Source organism: Monodelphis domestica, chromosome 1 (genome assembly GCF_027887165.1).
Source record: "Monodelphis domestica isolate mMonDom1 chromosome 1, mMonDom1.pri, whole genome shotgun sequence".
Lineage (NCBI taxonomy): Eukaryota > Metazoa > Chordata > Mammalia > Didelphimorphia > Didelphidae > Monodelphis > Monodelphis domestica.
In genome coordinates this window covers 446722303-446748365 of record NC_077227.1, presented here as the reverse complement: position 1 = coordinate 446748365, position 26063 = coordinate 446722303, and the positions used below count along the sequence as shown (strand labels likewise).

Sequence of the window (26063 nt, the reverse complement as noted above, 5' to 3'; positions counted from 1 at the left end):
AGATGCATCGTTTCATGTTACACAACACGCTCTGTGCATACACACACCTCAGAGAGAGAACGCCGCCCATCCCGCCCTCCCCTCCTCCAAATATACACACTTGCCATTTGCTTCTTCCCTTCTCCCGCATCATAAAATGAATCCGTTTACCTGTTTTCCCAGCCCCTCTGAGCCTATGTGTTGAGGACGCTTTGATGTGAGGGAGCAGGAAGAGGGGGTACGGGAACAGAATAGCTACTTATCTGCGCTTGATTTCTCACCACATGTTAACAACCCCCATGCCCCAACCAGCTGACGAGGCTTCCCTCTCCCAGTGACCGCGTGCTGTGCCTGGTGAATAAGGGGATAGTGTGCAGAGGCAGCTAGCTAATGTGGGTGAGGGTGACTGTTTCTTGACAATAGGCACCATCTAATAAGCTTCAAGTAGACTGAGCTAAAATGGGGGAAAGGAAAGGAAGAGAATAAGCATACTCTATGCAGGCACTGTGCTAGGTGCTTTACAAATATTCTCTCATTTCATTAAATAGAAACCTCTCTTCCCCACGTACCAGAAAGGAACTCTTAAAATTCTTGGTCAGTGAACAAGACTTGACAATTGATTGGGCATGGGGGCGAGGGGAGATAGTGAGGAAGGCAAAGCAACTGAGAATGTAGGCCACAGAGAAAAGTTTAAAGCTACCTCTAGCTCCATTATTCTTAGTCCCACCATCCCCTTCCCCCAACTCAGAACTCAAGGCTCAAGGGGCATCAAGGTACAGAAGAGAGAGTACAAGACCTAGAGTCAGGAAGATCTGAGTTCAAATTTGGTCTATCTCTGCAGCCCTGGGCAAAGCATTTGACCCTATTTGCTTCTGTTTTTTCAACTCTGAATTGAGCTGGAGAAGGAAACGGCAAACTACTCCAGGACTTTTTTACAAGAAAACCCTAAAAAAGGGTCATGAAGACTCAGACATGATTTAAAAAACAACTAAGCGATAAAAATGAAGCCTTTGTCTGGATGGCCACTAAAAAACCAAAGTAGGGTCATTCACTCTGGCAGTGGGGGGGGAAGGGTGGAGGGAGAAAAAAATACCAAGAATTCTCCTCTTGGCTGTTCTCTCCTAAATCTCTTATCAAACACAAACACAAAGGAAATTACATAGTGCTTAAATCAGGAGATCTATAAGAAGCAGGATTTGAATTAGTAGCAAATGAACTGATGACAATGAAAAGGCAAAGTCTGTTCATTTTACAGAGTGATGATGTACTTTCTTATTCTTGCTGTCAAGATGATGAAAACTCATTTCCATTTAAATCACTATAGTAATAAATAAATGTATTTGTGTGAAAAGTCAAACTTTCCAAGAATTGTTTATTCTTATCATTCCTTAATTCATTTCAAAGAATAACAGAATTTCTAAGCTAAAAGAAATCTCAAAGATTATGAAATTCCATCTGCTCCTTTCCCAGATGGAAACAAACTGAGAGTTGGAGAGGGGAACTGATTTTCCCAATGTAAGAGAGTAGCATAGCCAAAATGGACCAAGCCCTTACACGCCAGCACTCTTTTCATGGCCCCATACTACCATTGAAGGTTCTTGAACAGAGGAGTGACATCATCAGACCTAGGCTTTTCGAAGATGAATTTGGCAGTAGTGCAGAAGATGGCCTAGAGAGGAGGAAGTCTGGGAGCAAAAAGAACAATTATGAGACTAAAGAAGATATAGAAAGGGTCTCAATCAAAGAGAGGGCCTTCTAAGTGGAGAACAGGGGGGTACATTAGAGAAATATTGCCTCAAAATGGAAAATACTTGGCAACAAATTGGATATGTGAGATTGAAATAAAGGGGAAGGAGGAGTCAACAATGATATCAAGGTTTAAATCCTGGATGACTCAAAGGATAGAAATTTGAAGGAATTAGAAGGTGAATTAAGTTTGAGATGCCTAAGAGGTACTCAGGTGGAGCTGTCCAGCAAGCAGATGGCAATGTAAAACTGGAATTACAGAAAGGGATTTGGATTGTTCATTGAAACTTGAGAGTAGTACTTATGAAGTCAATAATAGTTAATGATTCTCCATCTTATGCAAAGGATGAGTAACCATTTGTGGATGGGTTGCAGAAAGAGATCCTTGTTCAGATATAGGTTGGACCAGATGGATTTTGGTATCCTTTCCAATGCTGAGATTTTGTCCTTTCTGTCTAATAGTGTTCCTTGTAGTATCTACCTACTCAGGAAATACTTTAGTTAAAAATCAGTATCCAGTGGGGCCTGGGGCCAAGAGTATATAGTGTAGGAAATTTGATTTTTTTTTTAATTTGAAGGGTTTAAATCATTTCAGAAAGCTCTCACAAACTAATGAAAAGTCTCTAATAACTTGGCAGAAGAGGGAGCATTGAGGAACCAATTTAAAGAAGTAATAGCAGAGGTAATAGCCTGGTTTCTCTAATGGTTTGGATTGGCAAGAGTTTCCCTCTTTCACATGCATGTTGAAGTATGAACAAGGAGGTTCTTTCCTGGAACCAGACCCTAAGCCTAAGCCTCAGACCAGTCCCCAGGGAACAGGAAACTTACTTCAAATTTCAGCTGTTTCTTGGAGCTGGGACAAGATTCACTGTCTTTCTCGGCCTTCTTTTCATCTCCACTCCCTGGCCCATCTGTCTTCTCAGGAGGCAAAGACACTGCAAAGGTATTGGTAAGAGAAAAAAAATGACAAGGAGTCTCTCAGAAGAGTTTTATATACTGTGAAAACCATATACTGACTGGAAAACAGAGGGAAGCTGGATTCTGTAAGTTCACAGTCCAGAGATACTGTCCACTGATTCCTGCCCAATTGCTGGATATTTCTATTTCTCATTTTCATAAGATTATAGGATTTTTAGATGGTAAAGACCTTAAAGATCAGCTAATCTGGGGCAGCTAGGTGGTTTGGTGGATAGAGAACCAGGCCTAGAGATGGGAAGGTCTAAATTCAAATCTGACCTCCGACACATTGTAGCTGTGTGACCCTGGGAAAGTCACTTAACCCCTCTTGCCTCACCCTTACCACTCTTCTGCCTTGGAACCAATACTTAGTATTGATTCTAAAAACAGAAGATGATTAAAAAAAAATAGATCAGCTAGTCCAACACTCATTTTACAAAGGAAAAATTCCAGTCCCAGAAAAATGAACTAACTAATCTAAGGTTATATATACTCTGTGATCCAGTGACACTAGCTTCCTTGCAGTTCTTCAAACAAGACAATTCGTCTTCCAACTCTGGATATTTTCTTGGGTTATCCCCCATGCCTGGAATGTTCTCCCTCCTCATCTTTGCCTTCTGGCCTCCTTCAGCTCCCAGCTAAAATCTCACTTTCTACATGAAGTCTTTCCCGACACTTCTCCACCCCCCACCCCCAATTCCAGGGTCTTCTTTTGCTCATTATTTCCAATTTATCCTAAAAATAGCATATTTGTATATTGTTATTTATATATTCTCTCCCCCACTTGATTGTAACCTCCACAAGGGCAAGGAATGTCTTTTACCTTGTTTTCTATCCTAGGGCTTAGCACCCAGTGTCTGAATAAATGCCTATGGACTCAAGGACAGCAAGTGAGTTGTGATTTAACTTGCAGTGATTTCTCTGAGCTTCAGGAAGCTCCTCTCCACCTAAGTGAAGGTGCGCTTGTAAAAATGCCTTGGGTCATTCCCATTTTGCTTAAGAAAACCACTATCTCCCAGCATCCCTACTGAAAGAACTAAGCTGTTAATAGCCAGTCTCCATGGTATTCCCAACCACCCCTTGGAGTTTCTTGACAGACTTGACTTGGAGTCACAAGAGAATCTACAACAGAGATGGACCTCTTTAGTACCCTTAGAAGGAGAGTCAAGGGAGAGAGGGGAGAGAGACCTTTTCAACCTCGATTGCCCAGAGGCAACAGGAAATAGCCTACTTGCAAATGCCTAAGGCCAGCAAAAGAGAAGGGCTTTACGAAATGCACAGCCTCTCCACATATCTATGTATAATTCATGGTTGTGGGAGAGGGCAGGGACTCACGGAGTTCAACAGTGTTAGGGGAAAGTGTGGGCGCGTATGAACACAGACACACACAACACACAATGCATGTCTTGAGCAGCTGGAGGACTCCATGCCAGAAGAGCCTTGCCATTGACTCACCCTTCACCCAGGGCACTTGCTGTCCTTTTGGCTACAGACCATCCTTTTCCCTCTGTGCGTAGATAGTTCCTTTTAAGACAGAATGGGAGGATGGGTGGGAGAGCCTGATGACCTCATATTGATGTCACTGTACACATGACCAGTCGAAATGAGGTCACAGGGTGGCACTGAAGTTTTCTCCCACAATCACATGTCTCAGATGCCACCCCATCCTTTTATCTTCTCCACTCCAAAATCACAGCAGCCACATAAGGATTTAGTTGCCAGCATGTCTAAAATGATGTCCATGGTAGCACAATGTGCCAGATATTTTGATTCTTGTTATCTGATTTTCCTTAGTGTCAGTGCTTTCCCTCCACAGAATATTTGTTTTCACATTGCCTCTCCCACTAAACTGTGAGATCCTTGAGAACAGAGACTGCCTTTTGCCTTTCCCTGTGTCCCCAACAATGCCGGGAACCTAGGAGATCCTTAACAAGTGCTTATTACAATATGATAATATATAACATGTATTGTTATATTATATGATAAGATACATAATATATTTTTAAACTCTTACCTTCCGTATTGGAGTCAATACTGTGTATTGGTTCCAAGGCAGAAGAGTGGTGAGGGCTAGGCAATGGGGGTTAAGTGACTTGCCCAGGGTCACACAGTTAGGAAGTGTCTGAGGCCAGATTTGTCTCTAGTCCTGGCTCTCAATCCACTGAGCTACCCAGCTGCCCCCAAGATACATAATATAATATCTAATAATTGACTACGTGTTTCATCTACAACCAATGTCACATTACATTTGAAAAATGCTCAAGTTTGTTTTTTTCCAAAACACCATCTCTTTTCCTTCTCACAATCTCAACAAGACAAGCATCAATCATTATTCCAGTTTTACAGATGAGGACACTGAGTGCAGAGAAGTAGCAAGTGAACTGCCCAAGGTCACACAACTAGTTAATAGCTATACCAGTACTAAAAGCCAAGTCTTCTGATTCCCCAGTCCCAGATCCTACTATATTCTTCAAGGAGTTCAGTGTATAAGTTCCTTTAGGAAGTTACATGGGATTGATCTTACCTGTGTGACTTGCCAAAGGTCACACAGGCAGGACCTATCACATGTGGGCTACTAAGGGAAGATCAATATTTCTGGGGAACTGGAAAATGGCAGGCTGCCTAGATTAGCCACCAATATACAATTTAGTCATGATAATCATAAAGCTGATCACGACGATTCATATCAAGATAGGACTTTTAGGTTAAAAATTGCTTTCCTTAAAATCCTTAGGTTTAACCCTAAGTTAAAAAATTGCTTTCTCCACAACAACCCAAAAAAGGCACAGACTCAGAAGGTAAAGTAACTCTCATGGTCACAAAGAGAGGAAGATAAAATAGGATTTTAGACTTTCAAGGGATTTTATGTGTCAGCTAATCCTACCCTCTCATTTTATAGATTAGGAAATTGAAGCCTACAAAGGGAAATAACTTGCCCAGGATCACAAGGGTAGTCAGAAGTGAAGCTTTCTGACTCTGGTCAGTGTCTTCCCTTCTGTACCACACTGCCCTCTTGGAACCAAACTGTTTTTTCTTCTATTCTCGTTTCCTGTCTCCAAGCCTTACACTTTTCATCATACACTTGAAGTGCCCACGAAGACTGGGAACAAACTGGTACCCCAAGGGCTCCCCTCGATGACTGGTATACCCACCTGCTTTCTCGTGACAAAATATAAGAAGGGATGCTGTCTGTCAACAAGCACTTGTGAATCACTTGGAATTATGTAGCAATCTAAGGATACAAAGAAAGTCCAACATAGTGCCTGCCCTCAAGTTGCTCACATTCTAACTGGAGAAATAAAATGCATACAACTATATACATGTAGTGGATATACACAGAGTAAAATGGACTAACTCAGAGGAAAGGTACTATCCATGCAATGGGAAGAATGATGCAAACCCCTTCCAGGGATTGCCATGGCAAACAGGCAAACAGGACAATTTTCAGTAATAAGGATAGAGATGCATTATGTCACACAGTCATTCATTGAACACATCATATCCTAAAGGAAGGTAGAAAACCCATAGGCTACCGGTGGCACAGTGGATAGTGCCGGACCTGGTGGACTCATCTTCCTGAGTTCAAATCTGAATTCAGACACATACTAGACACATGACCCTGAACATGTCACCTTACCCTACTGGTTTCAGTTTCCTCATCTGTAAAGTGAGATGGAGAAGAAAATGACAAACCACTCCAATATCTTTACCAAGAAAATCCCAAATGGGATCATGAAGAGTCAGATACTACTGAAATGAATGAACAACAACAACATTAGTGGGTATTTTTTCCTATAAGTCAGTAATTTTTCATAGGAAAAAAAAGAGATTTCCTCCTGTGATTTATAGAAATCCTTCAGTAAATCCACATTTTTTACCTTGTAATTAGTGTGAATCTAGAGCTTGAGATTAGATTACTTTAAAGCTGGGTATGCCTACAGTCAGGAAAAGGGTGGAGAATGGAAGAATGCCAGAAAGGATAGGCAGATATTAGCCTGTGGCCAAGTTCAGATGGGTTGGAGCCAGGTTCTGGGACCCTGACTCTTGACTGTGAGTAAGGCAGGTTACAGATACACATGTGAGAATATTTGCAGCAGGAAAATAATATCATTGAATTGAAATATTCCTGTACACCCAGAAATAGTCTCATGATAAGGTGGGAGGATAGGGGAAAGGCAGGAGGAGGAGGGCAGACTTTCTTTTCACCCCCTGGGGAAGAGGCAGCAGGTATCCTTAATTCCTTAGTGTTCAAAAGCAACATATCTCTAAAATAGACCAAAGCAAGGCTTCAGCTGGAGACCCTGATCCCAAGTGCCAACCCAATCTCTTCTTAAAAAAACTTGATATAAATTTACAGACTGGACAATGCAAATGATGAGACTAAAAATAACTGAGGTAAGAAATTATCTCACTCTACCACTAAATGTGTCCCTATAGAGCTTCATCATCCTGAAGTTGAAAGATCCTTTGGGATGCTGTGGTAGATGACACTAATTATCTATCACTAGGTAAGGAGATAAAATAAATAAGATCTAGTCCTTGCTCCCAGTAAGATTATATTCCAATAAACCAATATAGTTAACAAATAGCTATGATTCTATATGTATGCTAGAAGCAAAGGGCAACATAGCATGGTATGGTGGATAGAGCTGGCTGAGGAGTTAGGAAGGCATGGGTTCAAATGTTGACTGACCACAAATGATAAGATGAACCTGGGCAAGTCATTTGCTCTCTCATGGTCCCCAAGGCAATTTTTCTAAGAATATGTTACAGAGCAGGTCAAAATACATTGATGGAGAGAATTTCTTTATTGGGAATTTCCTGTTTCAATGAAATTACAGATCCAGACACCAAAAAATGAATAAGAAATAAGAAAAGAAGGAAGAGAATATTACTATTCATTAAGTGGGGGGAGGTAAGGATAGGGTCAGGGATAACTCAATGGAGAAGATAGCATAAATGTGTACCGTACAAAATGTGAAATATAAAATAGTATAAAATATGAAAAAAAATTTCATCAATTTCCATGGAAACTGAACTTTTCACTTTGTAAGATGGTTCATTTTCAGCAGACCTGTCTTTTAGCAGTTTCCTTGAGTTGCAAAAGCCTTTCCCAGACTTCACCCTATTAGCCTCTCCAGTCAACACCCTCCTCAAGACTGAATTTGTTCAGCAATGCAGGATACCTGGGAAGGAATTGGGGTTACTGGACCAAGTTCCTAAAGTCCCAGGTGAGAAGAGGACTGAGTACTTCTCTTATGGCCTAGGACCAGTCAAACCAATCTGCCTGAATAAGGCTGCCTTCTCTACACCATCTTGAAACTACTGAGATGAAGCCACCAAGAGTTTCTCAGGGCTGTGACTTCAGCCCTGAATGATTAATGCCACAGCTACCTCCCCAGGCTTCACTAGTCATGAGTAGAAGCTCCCTGCCCAGGCTGGCTGCCCAGACCTCTCCATCCTCCTCAAAACCCAGCTTTTCTAGACTTGGGGAGAGTTCTGACAAACCTGACCATTCATTATCGACCCTCCAAATGTTCAAAGTGCTTACATGTGCCTATTCCAGCAGCTGGGAGGGGGGCTGGTCTCATAATAAGCCATCAGTTTGCCTTCTAAATACAGTGTGTGTGTGTGTGTGTGTGTGTGTGTGTGTGTGTGTGTATTAAAAAAAAAATCTTGCTTAAGTGACTATCACACAGTGACACTGGCTCCATCTTGACAAGCAGCAAGTTAAAATGCAAACAATTTTTTTAAGCTTCAAAGTCCCCTCCCTCAACAATCCCCATCCTTAAAAAAAAAAAAGATGAGGGCTCAGTCTTCAAAGCACCCGCCTAGCTTAACTCAGAAGAGGTCCTGGCTAGAGATGCAAGCCTCCCATGCTTATCTAAACCAAACCCAAAGTTCAAAAGAAAGTTATCAGCAAACTACCTTCAGGTTCAATATCTCCTTTCAACTTGTCTTTGATAAAGCCTAAAGAAAGAAACCCCTATCATTGCTCTTTCCTTACTCCCACTCCCCTCCTCTTCTCCTCCCACTCCCTAAAAAAAAAAGAAAGAAAGAAAACAAGAGACAAGATAATCCTGGTTCACTTGGTCCCTTCCTTTTCCCTTAGAGACGTGAAAACTCCCTTCTAACTATCTCTCTTTCCAAGCCTTAATTGATGACTAACCAGACCTGATCTGATCAGATCTGAATCTATTGACCCAAACAGTCCATCTGCCCTAGGGTACCACTCCAGTCCCCAGGAGGGTGAGCAGCCTTGGCTTGGTACTAGTAAAGAGGACATTCTCCACAAGCTGGTCACCCCCTACCTCTTCAGTCTTCTTACAGTTTACTCCTCTCCCCTCACTATGGTGTCCTACACTGGCCTACTTACTTTTTGTCATACACATCTGCTATCCTGGATTCTTGGGATCTTCTCCCTCCTCACCCCCATTTCTTTGAATCCTTGGCTTCCCATTGTCAAGACACAGCTCAAACATTTGCTTCTTCTTCTTTTCTAATCTCTTACTTCTGCTTTAGAATCAATAAGCATCAGTTACAAGGCCGAAGGATGGTAAGCACTAGGCAACTGAGACAACTAAGTGACTTGCCTAAGGTCACACAGCTAGGAAATATCTAAGGCTACATTTGAACCTGGGACTTCCCATCTCCAGGCCTGTCTCTCTATCCACTGAGGCATCTAGCTGCCCCTAAACATTCCCTTCTAAAGGAGAGCCTCCTTGGTCCTTCCCATTACTAGAGTCTTCCACCTACCCTATACTTAGCTTGTATGTGCCTATTTATTTCCATGCTCTTTCCCTCAATGGATAAAAAACTCCTTGAGGGTAGGGGCTGTTTCTATCTTTTGTGATATTCCCAACCCTCATTTCAGTGCCTGGAACATAATAAGTGCTTAATAAATACTAATTGACAGACAATGAAGGAGTCCAGTCCCTCCCACTCACTACAGAGGTAGAGATAGAGATCAAGTTGCTACCCTTCCTCCAGGGACCCCAATCCAGAAGAGACTTCACACTCTCACCCTGTCCCTTGGCAAATTACATTACTTAATTAAACCTGACAGAAACGGCACAGAAAACATCCTGAAACCATCCCAGACATTTATTTTGGTCCCTCTCAGGGATTGCTTCTTAATTAAGATAACATTTTGATCTGGTTCAAAGGGTACAGAGATTTCAAAAAATATAGAAAGGATGTTTTCATGCTGAATTCAGCCCCCCCCCCAATAAATTCCAAACAAAACCAAGAAATCCTATACCACAACCCTCCTCCCCACCAAAAAAACAAAAACCCTACCACTCCTGAAACAGAATTAATCTTGCTCCATCAGTCATAAGACAGCAATGCCAAGTGACAAGTCATCCATTAGAATGTTGGAAATTGCTAATTGGAGCTCACTGTGGTGCCAACAAGGTCAAATTATTTCCAAGGAACAATAACATTCAGATCCACAGTTTGGTGCCAGGGGAAGATCCAATTATCTGCCTGTTCCTTGCGTCCCCTGCCACATGTTCCCCTTCCCATGTCCCAGCCCCAGGAGGTCACATCTTGATGCAGCTATTTGGGAATTACTATAAACAGTGGATGCCATGGCAGTGTTTATTGATTTAATTCTTTAAAAACACACACACACACACACACACACACACACACACACACACACACGGGCAGCATAATCAAGTTGGTTTGTTTGTTTAACCAAATTATGGGCATAAAAGGTATTACAGGAGAGAGACAATTCTTACTCTCTGTAAGGCATCCTACCCCCATCCATGCTGCCCTCTACAAGCCTGCCCTTCATCATTTTTCACACTCAAGTCTTGAAAAAAGCAGTACCATGCACACTGACCAGATTACGGGCTCTATTTCCCATTAGCTCCCAATCTGGCTTCATTCCACCCCCAGCAACTGCCAGATTAAACGCATTACTTGACCATCTTCACCCAGATCACTTTGATGTTCAGTTCTCATGCTTCAAAATACCTTTTGGATGAAGATCAGACGACATTAAACAGAATTACTAATTAATTAAGCAAAGTTAAATTTTAAACACTGTTTGTTGTGTTAGCCAAAAGCCTGAACAGAACAGACTTTTTTTTTCCTTCAGCAAGATCAAAGACAGTCTCTTCCCTCTCCCTTCCCCCAGTCCTTTCTTTAAAGGAAGAAGGAAGGAAAGAAAAGGGGGAAGAAATAAGAGAAGAAGAAGGAGGAGAAGAAGAAGAAATATAACAGAGCTTCAGCTATGGAGAGTTGAAGCTAATACCTGCAGTGGTGGGCTACGACTCCTATCCCCAGACATAACAGAAGGCACGTTATTGAGATGCAATATGCTATGAGAGACATTATCACTTAATTTTGAAGAGAACACAATCTGAGTGTAAATTGTCACCTTCACATGGACCATTCACCCTGTCTAATAGCATTATCTGCCCTGGGAGTTTGAGACTAGGATGGCACACAGCCCACCCAGGCCTCAAGCTGTTGACAGCTGGCGCCACCCAAACAGCACTAGAAGGAAAAGAGGTGAGTTGAAATAAAACAGACTCCTACACCCCCCCACCCACTCCCCCTTGCTCCAGATGGCTACTACCATCAACAGGGAATATTGCTCCTCAAACAACTTCAGTGGCCTTCCCCTTCACTATGCTCTTGGAATACCATCCAATAAAGTAAATCCCAGGGGGAAAATTACTCCTGGGAACACCCCCTCTACACACTTTTTGGAGGTTCAGGTCTAGCTTGATCCCAACCTTCTCTGGTGATCATAAGTGACACACATCTCTCCATTCCTTGACCTCCAACAATGCTTAAAATCTAACTTCCACATTCTGGTTTTATTATATGCTTTTTCTTATAATTCTTGAGTGTCATATCTCTTCAGCTAGAGTATATATCCCTGAAGTAGAGGGGATTCCCTCTACTTTAAGAGAAATTCCCATTTCTCTTAAATATCTCCTATTGCATGGTGCTGGGCACATCTCTGATGGCCAATCAATTTATGATTCTCTGGGGCTGAAGAGGAAATTGGTCTATTCTGAAATTAACACAAACTACTTGTTAAGTGTAAAATCCAAAAATTAGCCAATGTCAGCATTATTCAACTAATCCTAATAATATCCATTAAAGACTGGCCAATGAATCATTTTAGAAAGAATAGCCTAAATTTTGGAAACAGTCATTGCTAAATTAGCACCACTTACAAACAACAAAAACTATATTTCAACTATATCCATCCATCAATCAATAATCATTTATTAAGCATCTACTCTGTGCAGGCTCTGTGTTAATTGTTAGGTAGGTAAAAGAAGCAGAACAGAGTCCCTGCTCTCAAGGAGCTTCCAATTTAAGGGGAGAGATTTCGTGCAAACAAATATATACAAAACAAACCATATGCAGGAAAAATTGGAAATAATTATTAAAAGGAAGGTACTAGAATTAAGAGGAGTTGGGGAAGGATTCCTGTAGAAGGTAAGATCTTAGTTGGGATTTAAAGGAGTCAGGGAGGTCAGTGCATGGGCAATGCCTCTTCTCAGCCCAATTAGTTAGCCAATAAGCCCTTTGTAAGATTCATATGAGTTAGATTTGGGGGTCTGGTGTTTGGATGCTAGCCATCACATGTATGGGGCACGTGACTTATTATCAACTAAAATTTTTTAGTCCTAGGTTGACATACCACTTTTATTCAGAACACTTCTGAATAACTACCTTCCATTATCAGCTGGCAGAGCAAATAAAGACTAATTTTAACCTATGCCTGAGCCAAACATAATTAGGAAGGTAAGCCTATTGCCAACAGTGACTAAAAGCTTACGACATATGCCAAGCCGAACAGAATGGCCTCTTGGATCATGCACTACTTTGGACTGCTTCACTCTAGTTTTAACCCACTTTTCTAGATAATAAAGAGTTCACTATATACAGAGTGAATCATAGGTCAGAGCTAGGAGGAACTTGAAAGGAGGGTCATATCATTTAGTCCAATTCATTTCAAAAGGAGGAAACTGAGGCCCAGAGAAAGCAGAATCTGAATTCCATAGAAACTGAACCCCAAAAGCAAGAGATGCTACATGTAAGTAGTTGACATTAGCACCTCCTTGCTGGGATGGCAAAGATAACTGGGGGGAGCCACATGAGTCAGCCCTGTGGCAAAGGTCATGGGAGGCAACATGGTACTAGTGGGAAATAGCTCTGATGTGGATGTAGTCTATTACCAGTCTGTCTATTAACAATTGGAACTAAGTTACCTTCAGGATACTTAGAATGGGCAGGACAGAGAATGACATCAATCCCCACTCACTCAGCACCAGTTTGGAACACAGTCTCATGAAAGAATAATTACCTATTACTGAGGGGCCAGTTTTCTGTTTATTAATAGAGCAGAAAGGGACAGCTAGGTAGCTCAGTGGATTGAGAAACAAGCCTAGAGATGGGAAATTCTAGGTTCAAATCTGTCCTCCCTAGTTGGACAATTCCCTTAACCCCAACTGCCTACCCCTTATTGCTCTCTGCCCTGGAATCAATACTTAATATTGATTCTAAGACAGAAGGTAAGGGTTAAAAAATAAGGTAAGGACCTCTTTGTTTCAAAACTGGTGCTCAACAAGTCATATTATCTGGATGGTGAAACCAACTTTCTGTTTATTAATAAGGCATGCCACTTCTATCCAAAACTCTATAAAAAGAAAAAAGGCACCCTCTTGATTGACCTTCAGAGATGAAAGAACTTGGTACTGAGATGAGATACTGCCTTAAACCTGGAGGCAACACTAAGAAGAAGGCCTAGATCCTAGGAAGAAAAGGCATGACTGTACCATGTGATTTAATTTAACCAGTAACAAATAGGGCTTTAAGTCAGAGGATTTCTTGGATCTCTACCTTGACATCCTTTTACCTCCATGATTGTACAGGAGAACAAATTCTCAGATTCTCTGTCTCTCCTTTTCTTACTCTCCCTCTTCTTTTCCAAGGGATGCTGGAAAGGTTACTAATATACCCCTAACTGTGAACTTTAAGACATTAGAAGAAAAGATGTTTTTGTCTAGATGTCCTTCCTAGGACTAATATTATCCTCCAGATAAAATCTCACACAGAACTTGAATCCAGAATCCTACCTAAATTCCAACTGAAAATTAAGGCACTCATCTTGGGTCCTGGGGAGGCTAAGGCTGGTGGATAGCTTGAAACTCTGTTCTGAGTTGCAGTAAAATTAAGTAGTTTGCCTTCTGCATTGTCTAACTCTGTTATGGGGTGCTCCTGTATTTGGTGGACCACCAAATTGCCAAAGGATAGGTCAACTAGCCCAGGTCAGAAATGGAGTACATCAAAACTTCCCTGTTTTACAGCCCACAAATGATCTACTATACTTCTAACCTGAGCAACAGAGGGAGCAAGAGAGAGATGAAAGGAGGAAGAAGAGAGAGAAGGAGTAAGAGAAGGAAACAGAGACAGAGAGAAGTAACAAAGACAAAGAGTCAGAGACAGAGACTCTGGGGGTACTCCTAGGCATCATTTCCCTCCGATACAAAAACAAAATGTTCCTGCTCCTTCTAAAAAATCTGAAGCTCTTATTCCGTTTAAGATCAAAGTGCCCACCCCTCCAGGAACCACTCAAATCTAGTGGCTCCCTCTTAATAAAACTATCTCCCTTCTTCTATTTCTTCCCTACCCAACTGCAATTTTCTGTCAGCAGCTTTTACACCCAGACCAGGTATAGGGGGGAAAAAGGATGAGGAAAAAATAATACTCTTCAGACAAATGAATTTCATTTTTTTTCCCTCCTTGAAAGTATAGAGTTGATGGCCATTCTCTGCTTTGAGGTTTGGATAGGATCGAGATGAAACATCTGTTTGGGAAGGGGGGGGGGTGGTTGGGAGAGGAAGCAAAAGAAAAAAAAAGGAAAAAGGACCAAAAAAAAAAGCTTTTTTTGGCTAAAAATATCATGTCTCTTTTCCCCCCAAAACTTAAAACATGTGATGAAATCCAACTTTTAAAATATAACCCCCGAGCTACTTGAAACTATAAAAGTCTCCTTAGTATCTGAGACAAGTCAGAATTTCCACTGTTCAAGCTGCGCTTTTATGAACAGCAGACTTTAGAGAAAGGGCACTTGTTCTCTCTCCGTTGTGGTAAAACTTTGGGTTTCTGTAGCTACTGTAGCCACAGTGAAGTCAGAGCCTACAAAAGCTCTCTGAATGGAGGACAGCAAGCTGGCCAGAACAATGCCAACATAGCTTGGCCTGCCCAGCCCTGTGCGGCACTCGTGGGGTCCTGAGATGGCTGGTACCACTGAATCTCCCCTTCCTCTGCTCCAAAGACAAGACTTATTTTCCTTCTATCTGAAGAATCTTTCAGTGTTACCCAAAGGCGCTTCTAGTAATATGGTCACATCAATGAAGACTCAAGTAGTACCTACCAAGAGCCTGACTGAGTTACTGAATGCTGGACTGGAAATCAAGAGACTCAAAGTGGTTCCAGCTCTTAAACTGTGTGACCTTGGGCAAGTTACTTCATATTTCTAGGTTTCTGTCTTCTCTTTGGTAAATGATGGGAGGTGGACCAGATCTTTTTATGGTCCTTTAGCAGTGCCTATTATCTTAGAGAAATTTAGAGAGGCCAAGAATTGTTTCCTTTATGGCTAGGAGAGGCTTCAAAAAAAGCAAAAAAGTCACCATCAACCAGGGTTACCAGTGGTAAGAGTTGGGGGAGATGAGGAGAAGATGGTTGACATCATTTTCAGATAGGCTTTATTTTTTAAAAAATTGATACATGAAAACCAGAACTTAAAAAAAATTGTAGGAAAAGGGTAATGTTCAACATTATAGAAGGACTCTGCTTTATTGAAAGCCACACTCTTGTGGTCTTTTATTTTTAATTAAATGACTTTTAATCTTTACCTTCTATCTTTCTATCAGTTCTAAAACAGAAGAGTGTCAAGGGCTAGGTAAATAAGGTTAAGTGACTTGCCCAAGGTCTCACAGCTAGGAAGTGCCAGAGGCCAGTGTTCCTTTAAATAGAAAACTCACTTATTTGATGATAGACCACTAGCTAGTTGGCTGATTGAGGGAAGAGGAGGAGGAATTAAGAGGAAGAAGAAGTCAAGAAAAGAGACTTAAAACTTTATTAAGTGTTAGGAGTCTTGGACCACTGAAGAGCAATCTGAATGGAAGATTGGGTATTTCTGAAGTGATCAAGTAACACAGAATTGAATTTACACAGAACTTCTCAGGATTACTTCTCCTGGCTACAGTGTGGTTATGCTTTTACTTAGATCCCTAGAGACCTCCATAGAGTAAAAGGGGGAAAGGGAGAGATGGGAAGTCCGTCCCTCTGTTGAGGACAAAGATAGAAACAAAAGCTTATAAAAATCACCCAGGTAATTATTTTTGGCATTTTACAAATTGAGTCAAGATCTTCCAGACCTCTAGGAGCAAAATGTATAGCACACAATAATGATAAAAGCATGGAAGAGGTGCATATAGGACACAGAGCCCCTTCTGCAGGAAGCCTTCCCCAATCCCTGTTAATTCCAATATCTAATCTCTGGTAAGATTTTCTAATTACCCCATATAGAATTTGCTTTGTTATTTCCCCAAATAGATTATAAGCTACTTGAGATCAGGGACTGTCTTTTGCCTCTCTCTTTATTTTTTATCCCCAGAGCTTAGGCTAGCGCATAGTAGGTACTTAATAAATGTTTACTGATTGATTGAGAACAAACACCAGACAAGGATGTCAATTATCTTCTAGACAATAACCTCTAGCAGTATAAAGGTAGAATCTGGGCATCTCAGGAAAAATGCCCAGGACTTAGAGGTTTTTTTTCTTTTTTTTTTTAAAACCCTTACCTTTTGTCTTAGAATCAGTACTGTGTATTGGCTCCAAGGCAGAAGAGCAGTAAGGGCTAGGCAATGGGGGTCAAGTGACTTGCCCAGAGTCACATAGCTGAGAAGTGTCTGAGGCCAAATTTGAACCCAGGACCTCCTGTCTCTAGGCCTGGCTCTCAATTCACTAAGTCACCCATCTGTCCCCGGACTTAAGAGTTTTATGACCCAAGTTTGAATCCAGCCTCTGTTACTGCTTGAATATTTCAAGGCAAGTTACTTCCCCTCTTTGTGCCTCAGTGTCTTCCTCTGTAAAATGAGGGAGTTGTAGTACCTCTGAGTTTCCTTCCAATGCTAAAAACCTGTGATGCTAAAACAAGGAAAAGGACTGGGTTTGGGATTTGATTGGTACAGGGAAGACCAAGAAAGACACTACAAAACAGGTTAGCACCTTGTCTGCAACTTTAATCTTGAGTGAGATGCCTAAAACATTGAGAGGTTAAGAGGGTCAGATAGTCATTAAGCATGAGAAGCAGGACTTAAACCCAGGTCTTCCTGGCTCCAAGGCCAGCTCTCTGTCTACCATAAAGGGAAAGTTGACAGTAGTCAACCACAGACCTTGAGCTGGAAGGAATCTCTGAGACCACCTAATCCCCCCCTTTTCACAAATGAGGAAAATGAGAATTAGTGAGATGAGATCACACCAGTAGGCAACAAGAATTTCAACCCATGACCTCATTCTCTAGAACAAGTGCTCTTTCCTCTGTACCATGCTGCCCCCCTAATATATTCTAATATACTTGGCATATGACACTTAGCTATTGATACTGACCAGACTGTCCAATTCACTCTAAGTTTTGAAAACTGACACAAAACAATGAGCAATGTGAATTGTCCTGGGGCCAGCTCCAGCTTCCTGAAGCTGCTATGCTTATTCTGTACCCTTCTCAAGTATTTTCCAATTGCTCAATTGCATTAATTCATAGCTTGCTGAAAGAGGAGCCCACTAAATGGGAAGACAGTGATGACAGGGATTGGGGAACTCTTTATCCTTGAAGGTCTCCCAAACTACACACATCACAGCCTGCCAAAGTTAACTCCTCCAACAACCGTTTGAGCACAAGGCCACAAACCTGGAGATGATGTTTAGGGGAGGGAGAAAGAGAGAGAGACAGAACCCAGATGGGCCTTTCAGAACAGGAGAGTGGAATTAGTCACTTGATCAAAGAGGAATTCACTTTTAAACTTGACTTCAGTGGACTGGTGTGACTGTCAAACTTGAAAAGGGAGAGTCAGAGAGATAGCACTATGTCAGAGACCCATACAGAGCTGACTCTGCAACTTTTACCTCCAAAGTCAAAGGTACAGATAAGACAGGAAAAGACAAGAACAGAGAGACCTCGAGTTAGGGAGAGAAGAGCACACAGGGCCTCCTTTTAAGGCTCCTTAAAAACAAGGAGGCAGCCAGAAACAGGAGGGGAGAGAGCCTGGCACAATAGATGGAGTGCTGGTCTAGGGAGTCAGGAAGACATCTTATATCCTTAATAGCGGTGTGACCCCAAACAAATCACTTAACTTGTCTTGGCCCCAGTTTCTTTATCTGTAAAGTAAGGAGGTTTCCATGTAATGACCTCCAGGGTCCTTTCCAATTCTAAATTTATGACCATAAGATTTTCAAAGAACAGAGGTTTTTACAAACAGGTCCCATACCTTTACTGTTTCCAGACAGGAAATGTACCAAATTTCTAATCCCTTTCCCTCTAGTGTTTGAAGGGGAGGCGGAGGTGGGGGGGGTGGGGGACTGGAGCCAAATCTTGGTCAGAAGTGGACCACACTGAACACTGTTGTCTCCTGGGCATGTAGAGGGAGGGGTAACCATAGCAACCAATCCATAGGGTTGCTTTGATGAAAGAACCCTCTTAACAACACAAATTATTAGACAAATGCAAGTTATTATTGTTTTGATTGCCATGGTTGAGGGCCTATGCCAATAAAAGTATCTACCTGCATGTCATAGGTTGCTAGCCCCTGCCTAGAGGGTAAAGAGCTGAAGAGAAGTCAATAGCTTTGAGCAGGGGTTCAACACCTCTTTTTCACCCCCTTTGTTTTCTGTAAACCCCAAGAGACCACCTGAGGAAGCCAGATGATCACAGTAGATGCAGGATGTTTGTGGGACCTCAGTCAGATGACAGAGACAAAAAAAGGTCAGGTAAGGTTGTCTTCTCTTCTCTTCTCTCCTGTCCTGTGGACCGGCCAGGCCAGGGAACTGAGTAAATAAGAGTGGCCACTCTCCAAGCATAACCTCTAGTCACAGGAACACTAAGTCAACAATCCGGCTCTCACGGCTCTAATGCTTTTGATGTTTACTTTGTTCTTTCTATAGTTCAAAAGGAAGCACTAATGCCCTAGCCCTCTTACCAAATACAATCTTAATCTTGGGATTTTGAGCTTTTGCAGTGGGCTAGTTAAGTCTGTTAAGAGGAGGGGATTTGATCCAGCTTTCCATAACAACACAGGAGTTAAATCCTGCTTCTTTATGGATGGCTAGGAGCCTTCTTTTTATCTTCATGCCTCAGATGGCCTTTTTCCCCCCTTAAACACCTCTCAAGCCCTCCAAAAGGCAATGAACTTGGCCATGAGAAAAACCCAAAATGAAGAGTCAATTGTTTATTCCCTTACCCCTTCTTGGCCAGTTCTTCTGAGGGGCTAAAGGCTCTCTCTCTTGGTCCTTCCAAAAGAAGCAGAAGCAGCAGCAGTGTGATGTTGGTCTCAGGGCAGCTTCGGAAATGTTAATTTCCCTCTGCTGTTTGCTGGCCATTCCTAATCTAACTTGGGGCCCTTTAGACACTACAGGCACTGAAGTTTCATATTCCCAGAAGGGCTGACAGCATTGTCGAGAAGAGCATTCTCATTAGTAGCCGCACTGTTACCATCTATACAGTTTCCTATATTAGGAACTAAGCAGTCATGAAGATGAATGGAATAGCCCTAAAATGAATGAAACAACTTCCCCTCAGATACACCTAGTATGGCTTTACACTGGCCAAACTATTTTGCTATGGGTAAAATGCATTTCAGATCAAGTGACCTATTTCTGTTGGAAGTTCAACAGAAATAAAGCCATTATATTTATGACCCAAGGACACTGTCTTCAGACTGTGAGCTCCTGGAGAGACTGTCATTTTTTATCTTTTTGTATCTCCAGCACTTGGTACAATACAATGGCACAGAGTGGGTGCTTAATAAATATTTATTGACTAATTAATATGAAGTGCTTAATAAATGCTTGTTGCATGAAAGTCCTCCCTTTTTAATGAGGATAAAATCATGGAAAGAATAAGTCCAGTCATAGACTTTACAGGTATTCTCTGAGGACCAGCAGAGCTAAGTTCAGAGTCTTTACTAGGTCAGCCATGGGGTAATTGATTTTTTCACCTTGGTCCCTTCTATAATAGCATCATTTACCTAATAAATTATAGTTGGACTACAGTCTATTTCAGTAGAAAGTATACCAACATCAACAAAATCAAAGAGCCATGAAGTATAGATCAGACTAGATCCAGAGACTGAAACACCTGAGATTGTGTCCTGGTACTGGCACTGTGACCTTGGATAAGTCACTTCCCTCTGTAATCCTCAGATTCTTCACCTGCAAAATATTCATAACCTGTTCCAGCACTTAACTCATGGAACTATTAAAAGGAAAGCACTTTAGAAACCTTAAATTATTATATAAAAGTGAGCTATTTTTATTATTCACTATTATTATCATTAAGATTATTATCATTAAGTTTCCAATGTGAACTTAGCTCCTTTACCCATGCCTGGTTTCCCTTTGGTTTTCTATCTGCAAGACTTCGAATGTGAAAAATGAAGTGATAAAGGTGAGTTTTGCCAGCTGTACCCAAAGTGATGAACAGACTGATTCCATTTGGTTTCCATCCCTGCCCACTGGAAAAGCCCACTTCATATCTCCAAATGCTGTAGCTAATTGACACTGACAGGAGAGGGCTTGACAGCCTGAACAGAGTGATTCACGGTCCTGGCATTTCTCAGCCCCAGCAGTCAGACTCAGCTCATCAGGCTTTCTCTGGGTACACGCTACATTGCCCCCATTCAGAAAGGAAACAGCAGTGGACCAAATGGGTGGTGTCCCAGGAAATGAAATGGCCATCAGAGCCCCTGCTCATCCAGGCGCAGCTTCCATTTCTTTGTGTAAATATAGGCAGTGGAGAAGCGGCAAAAGCAACTCTCATCCTTGACATGCAGTTTTCTGTTCTCAAACTGCCCTAGCTGGTTCGTGATTTGCTCTCACTAAATTGTCTAGACCATGCCAATGACATTAGAGAGTAAGTTCATGGGGGAAATAGTTTGACAAGATCATAGAGCCTCATTCCCCCATTGTTGATGTATGCTGGCTGTGTCCCTGAGCAAGTCAATTCACCACTCTGCCTCAGTTTCCTTATTTTAAAGAAAGGTTTGGGGACTCCTCAGCTGCCAGGGTAGAATAAACTCCTCAGTCAATCAGGCCACTGGGCAGAGAAAATGTCTAGGGGCTCAGGTCCCCGCTGCTCTATTGCCTCCCTGCCTCCCATCAAGATGTATAGATTATCATCCAATTGATTTCCCTCTGTCCTCCATTATCCCAGCTGACTAGCTCTACACCAGCATTGGCTAACGTTTTATTGGGGGGCAGTTTCAAGCTGTCTCATGAAAGCAGAGGGAGGAAATACTTGCTTTGGGAGACTGAACAGAGGGATAAGCATGCAAAAAGAGTCCTTGGGTGCTAGGAAGAGGGGGAATAGATCAGCACCCCAAGTCCCAGCTGGGCACTCATGCCAATACTTTGCAAACACTGCTTTATGCTCTGTCCCCACCCTTCTCTCTTCCAGCTAACTCTTTTCTAATGAAAATAAGAGCATTACTGGGCATTCAAGAGGTTCTAATTTTTATATTCTAGGCACCATCTATTTCCAGAATATGAGCTCTGCTCACACCCTAGAAAAAGAGACCTCATCTCCCAAGTGAAATGCTCCCTCCCTACAACCTGAATCCTTTAATCTTAGAAGACTCAATCTTGAAGTCTAAACTATAGAGTTCAGAGCTGCTCCAGTTGACACATGACTCTTTAAGACCTCTACAGATAAAAAGCAATATGGTAAAATAGAACTCAGAGGACCTGAACCTGAATCCTAGCTCTGGTACTTAATATGACCATGGTCAAGTTGCTTAACTTTCCTGGGTCACAAGTTTCTTTATCTATAAAATGGGGTGTAGAGAAAAGAGATGGGGAAGATGGTAGATTACATGACTGCTTAGGTCCCAGCCACCTCTAAGTCCTATGAACCCTTCAGGGATAAAAACCAGCATTTAGTCTCCAAAAGGTTCTTCAGAGCCACATCTGAGCCAGAACTTCTGAATGGGACTTGATTAATTTTGCCCTTTTCTCCTAAAATCACCACTCTCTCCATGGCCTTGGAAGAACTGGACACCAAAGGTCAAAATGCACCCTCCACCCAGATCCCTGTTTCCCAATCAATGGATTGTGAAGGGGGTTAATTGCATCCTCTGTTTCCTCAAGCCACTTCCTTCTGGCTTTGATATCAAAAAACAAAAGGTTGAGAATCCTGATAGGACACTGAACTTGGAATCAGAAAGTCCTAGGTTCAAATTCTAATTCAGACACATAGTAGTTGTACAAGCATGGGCCATGAGGATGGGATGTTGATGGGCTGGTTGCTGCATGTCCATTTATTGTTTGGTAGCAACACGACCAAGTAGTATGTCACTGAAGTCCACCAATAAGATAACACACTGATGACTGAACTGATCAGGCATAAAAGGACAGAGATGGGCACTGAAGGGAATAAAAGCTATACTCTGGATAGGGTAGGGGTCTCAGACTGAAGAAAGTCTAGGATCCTATTTTTTGGAGGAGGTCAGGGCCTTCTAATAAATAGTTATTGGCTCAGAGCTCTGCCTCAATTGTTTTATTGCAGATTGGAAAAATTTCAGTGTTACAGACACTTCCTAGCTGTATGACCGTGGGCAAGTCACTTAACCCCAATTGCCTAGCCCTTACCACTCTTCTATTTTGGAAGTCATAATCAGTATTGATTCCAAGCTAGAAGGTAAGGGTTTTAATAATAATGATGATTATAGGAGATTTATATAGAGCTTTAAAGTTTGCCAACATTGTCTTGATTCTCACAACAATTCTGGGAGGTAGGTACCGTTATTATCCTCATTTTACAGATGTGAGGAAACTAGACAGAGGTCATTCAAGACCACACAATTAGCAAGTCTCTGGGGTAGGATTCAAATTTAGGGCTTCCTTACTTCAAGTCCAATGTTCTATGCCAAAATCCAGTAGAATCTGGGTCCACTGAATCTTGACTTTTCCAATCTCTTCCTTGGCCAGAGTCCTGCAACTTCCCCTTCTTCTTCCCTCCCTCTACCCCCCCCCCCAATTATTTCACTGTGAACAGACTAGTCCCCAAGTTTGACATGGCCTGAAAAGCCTGTCCGCAAACATGGTGTTAAATCACTACTTGTTAGACTTTCTGGGAATCCTACAGGGCTGGCCAGCCAGGGCTTCCCCTTTCCCAGTCTTTGATTAAGGAAACATTCTTGTCCCTTCCCAGCCTCTGATTAAGGAAGGATTCTTGTTCAAATACCTTCTAGACGAAAATGTTCCTCGCTGATTGTTTCTCGGTAAACTTCCCCAGCTGGATCCTAGAGAGAAACAAAGCAAAGACACCTTAACCACGGGTCTTGCAGTGATTACAGAATATTGAAATGCTCATGAGACACACATGGAGCTGCCAAAGTTAATTATGAAAAGAGCTCTGGAAGGTTAAAGGTGTCCCAGAAAGTACTTAATCACTTTTGTTCCTAGATCCTCCGTCTGGTTAGTCACTTGCAGAGTGGGAGAGGGAAGGGAAGGTCAGAGGGAGGAAGAATCAGAGATCCCAACTCATTCTGCCTTTAATTCCATGGAGACGCAGGCACTGGTGCCATTTTAACCTGCAAATTCCTTTTGTCCCTCTCAAAAGGCCAATCCACCCAGATAACTGCAGTCAGAGCAGCCTTATTCTTAGGGGAAGCCTGCTCCCTTCACATCATCGCACCCTTAGTTCTGGAAGTGCAAGGACAATACCAAAAAATTCTTTCCAATGATACCTTTCCAGTCATTTCTTACGGCTCCCCTCAGCTTATCTCTGCTTTAGTCCTTCTACCTCCTCCCTGTAAAATTCTGGGTTGAGAACCAGGTCCAGAGATGGGAGGTCCTGGGTTTAAATCTGGCCTCGGACACTTCCTAGCTGTGTGACCCTGGGCAAGTCACTTGGCCCCCATTACCTAGTCCTTACCACTCTTCTGCCTTGGAACTAATGCACAGTATCAATACTAAGATAGAAGGTAAGGGTTTAAAAACAAACAAACAAACAAAAAAGGCCAAGAGTAGTAGATAAAGAGAAGGCTTGGGATCAAGAAGTCTTGGGTTCAAGTCCCACCCTTCCCATATATTGACTGAGTGACCCTGGGCACATCACTTAACCTCGTGTACCAGGTACCTCTATAAATTGCAAAGGTGCCCATCTGCACTGGTTGGTGCTACCTCCAGAAAACTTTCCCTAGCACTTCCTAAAAAAGACCACTTCACCTAGCACTGATGGCATCCCTCTAATGTACTTATGTGTGTCTCCCCTTCCTACTTAGTGCCATTGCAGAAGAGAATCACTGATTTAGCATGAAAAGGTACCATGGAATAGAGGTATCAAACATGCATCCCACAGCATTCCCTAGTGCTCCCCAAAACAGATTAAAATGGAATTGGGAACCATTTAATGAAGTTAATAAAAATGCAATAAAACATAGGTAATGTTGTATTTTAAATTTAAATCAATATGCAGCCTGCCAAGCTTATATGTTCTAGCAGAGCCCATCTCTATTTGATGTGGACACCATTGCCATAGATGATACCTAGTACCCTTCTTGTTTTATAAATGAGGAAATAGCCCCAGAGGGGCTAAGAGATTTGTCCAAGATCACACAGATAGTAGGCATCAGAGGTAAGATCTGAACTCAGGTCCTCTCATTCAAGAAAAAGTGCTCATTCCAATGAACGAATGCCTGGGCTTTTCTCAATGGTCAAAGCTAGGCATTTCTTTGGATTCTATCAGGATACTTCAAATATGGAAAACTTAATGCTATCAACTCATGTAAAGATTTTCCGGGATATGAAAACCCTGAGTGAACAACCTATAAACAAATATATCACCCCTATTCTGCCCCCCTGCCCACCATTTAGGCAGTTAGGTGGTATATTGCATAGATCTCTGGCTCTGGAGTCTAGAAAGTTCAAACCTACTATTTGCTGTGTGCCTGTGGGCAAGTCACATAACCTCTGTCAGTCTCAGTTTTCCCTACTGTAAAATGAAGACAATAATAGCACCTACCTCGCAAGGCTGTTGGGAGGACCAAATGAGATTCCTAAATAGCTTATCAAGTGTCTGGCACATAGTAGGTGCTTAACAAATGCTTTCCCCCTTCTTTTCCTTTTCTCTCATGAACCTTTCAAGTTTCTCTCTTGTGCCTTTGTTTATCCCTTTCCCTTCATTGAGCATCAGATATAAACCTAGAGCCAAGAAGGACCTTGGAAATCCTTTAGTCCAAATCTCTCAATTTATGCATTCAGAAACAGACTTTAGAGATCATCAAGTACAACCCCCTCATTCTATAGATTAGGAATAGGAGGGTCAGAATGAAGAAGAAAATTGCCCTAAATCAGAGAGGATCAAACTTGGGTCTCCTTACTACAAATTCAGCATCCTTCCCATAATACCACCATTCCCTTCTCCCCACCTTTTCAACTTCCATCCTTCTTCAGGGAGGCCCAGCTTAAGCCTCACCTCCTCCCTAGAGAATCTCTCATACTACAGGGATCCTACCCTCTTTTGAGCTTCTCTACCCCAAACTAGCTCTCCTATTGACTTATCTCCTGGGTAACTTGTCAGCATATGTATTGGCTGTTTCCTCTGGGAGATTAGAAGAGGCCCCTCTCTCACATCAGCTCTGCAGTCTCCCTCTGGCTTACCAGAGGACCTTTTACATAGAGAGTAGGCATGCTGGGAATGTCTGTTGACTGTTTCCTGATCAGCATGGGTTCCAGATCCCTTTGTGATGTCTCTTGCCAGTGTCTCCTCCAAAACTGAACTCGTCTCTCAGCTTAGTAGGATATATGTTCATTTGTCTGGTTGGAGCAATTGATGTGAATACTCTCATGAAATGGCCAAGTTTTAAAAAAATAACTACTCGGATAATGTCATCTTTGAAATAGTCACACCAGCCCGCCAGAATCCAGTGTCTCTGACCTCGGCTCTGGTTGTGAGGCTGCTGGGCAAGATCTGGGTCAAGACCTTTCTGGGAGAATACGACCTCAGGCTTGTAACTACTCACTCCCCCTCCAAAAGAGCTCTACAATCTGAATTTCTCAAACAACAAAATTGCTGGGGACGCTGTCTTTCAGGTTCAATTCATTAGCAGCCAACTGCCTCA

At 42.1% G+C, this 26063-nt stretch overlaps 1 protein-coding gene across 2 annotated transcripts in view; it reads right to left on the bottom strand.

Annotated features, from left to right (window-relative positions):
* The window catches only part of NKD1 (NKD inhibitor of WNT signaling pathway 1), a 125461-nt gene that overhangs the window by 15862 nt on the left and 83536 nt on the right, over nt 1–26063 (bottom strand). For both annotated transcript variants that reach the window (XM_001363477.4, XM_007474845.3), the window contains 2 exons: nt 23183–23240; nt 2554–2660 (listed from right to left, as the gene is read on the bottom strand). In XM_001363477.4, coding sequence (XP_001363514.1) covers nt 2554–2660; nt 23183–23240 — 165 coding nt within the window. The remainder of the gene's footprint in view (nt 1–2553; nt 2661–23182; nt 23241–26063) is intronic.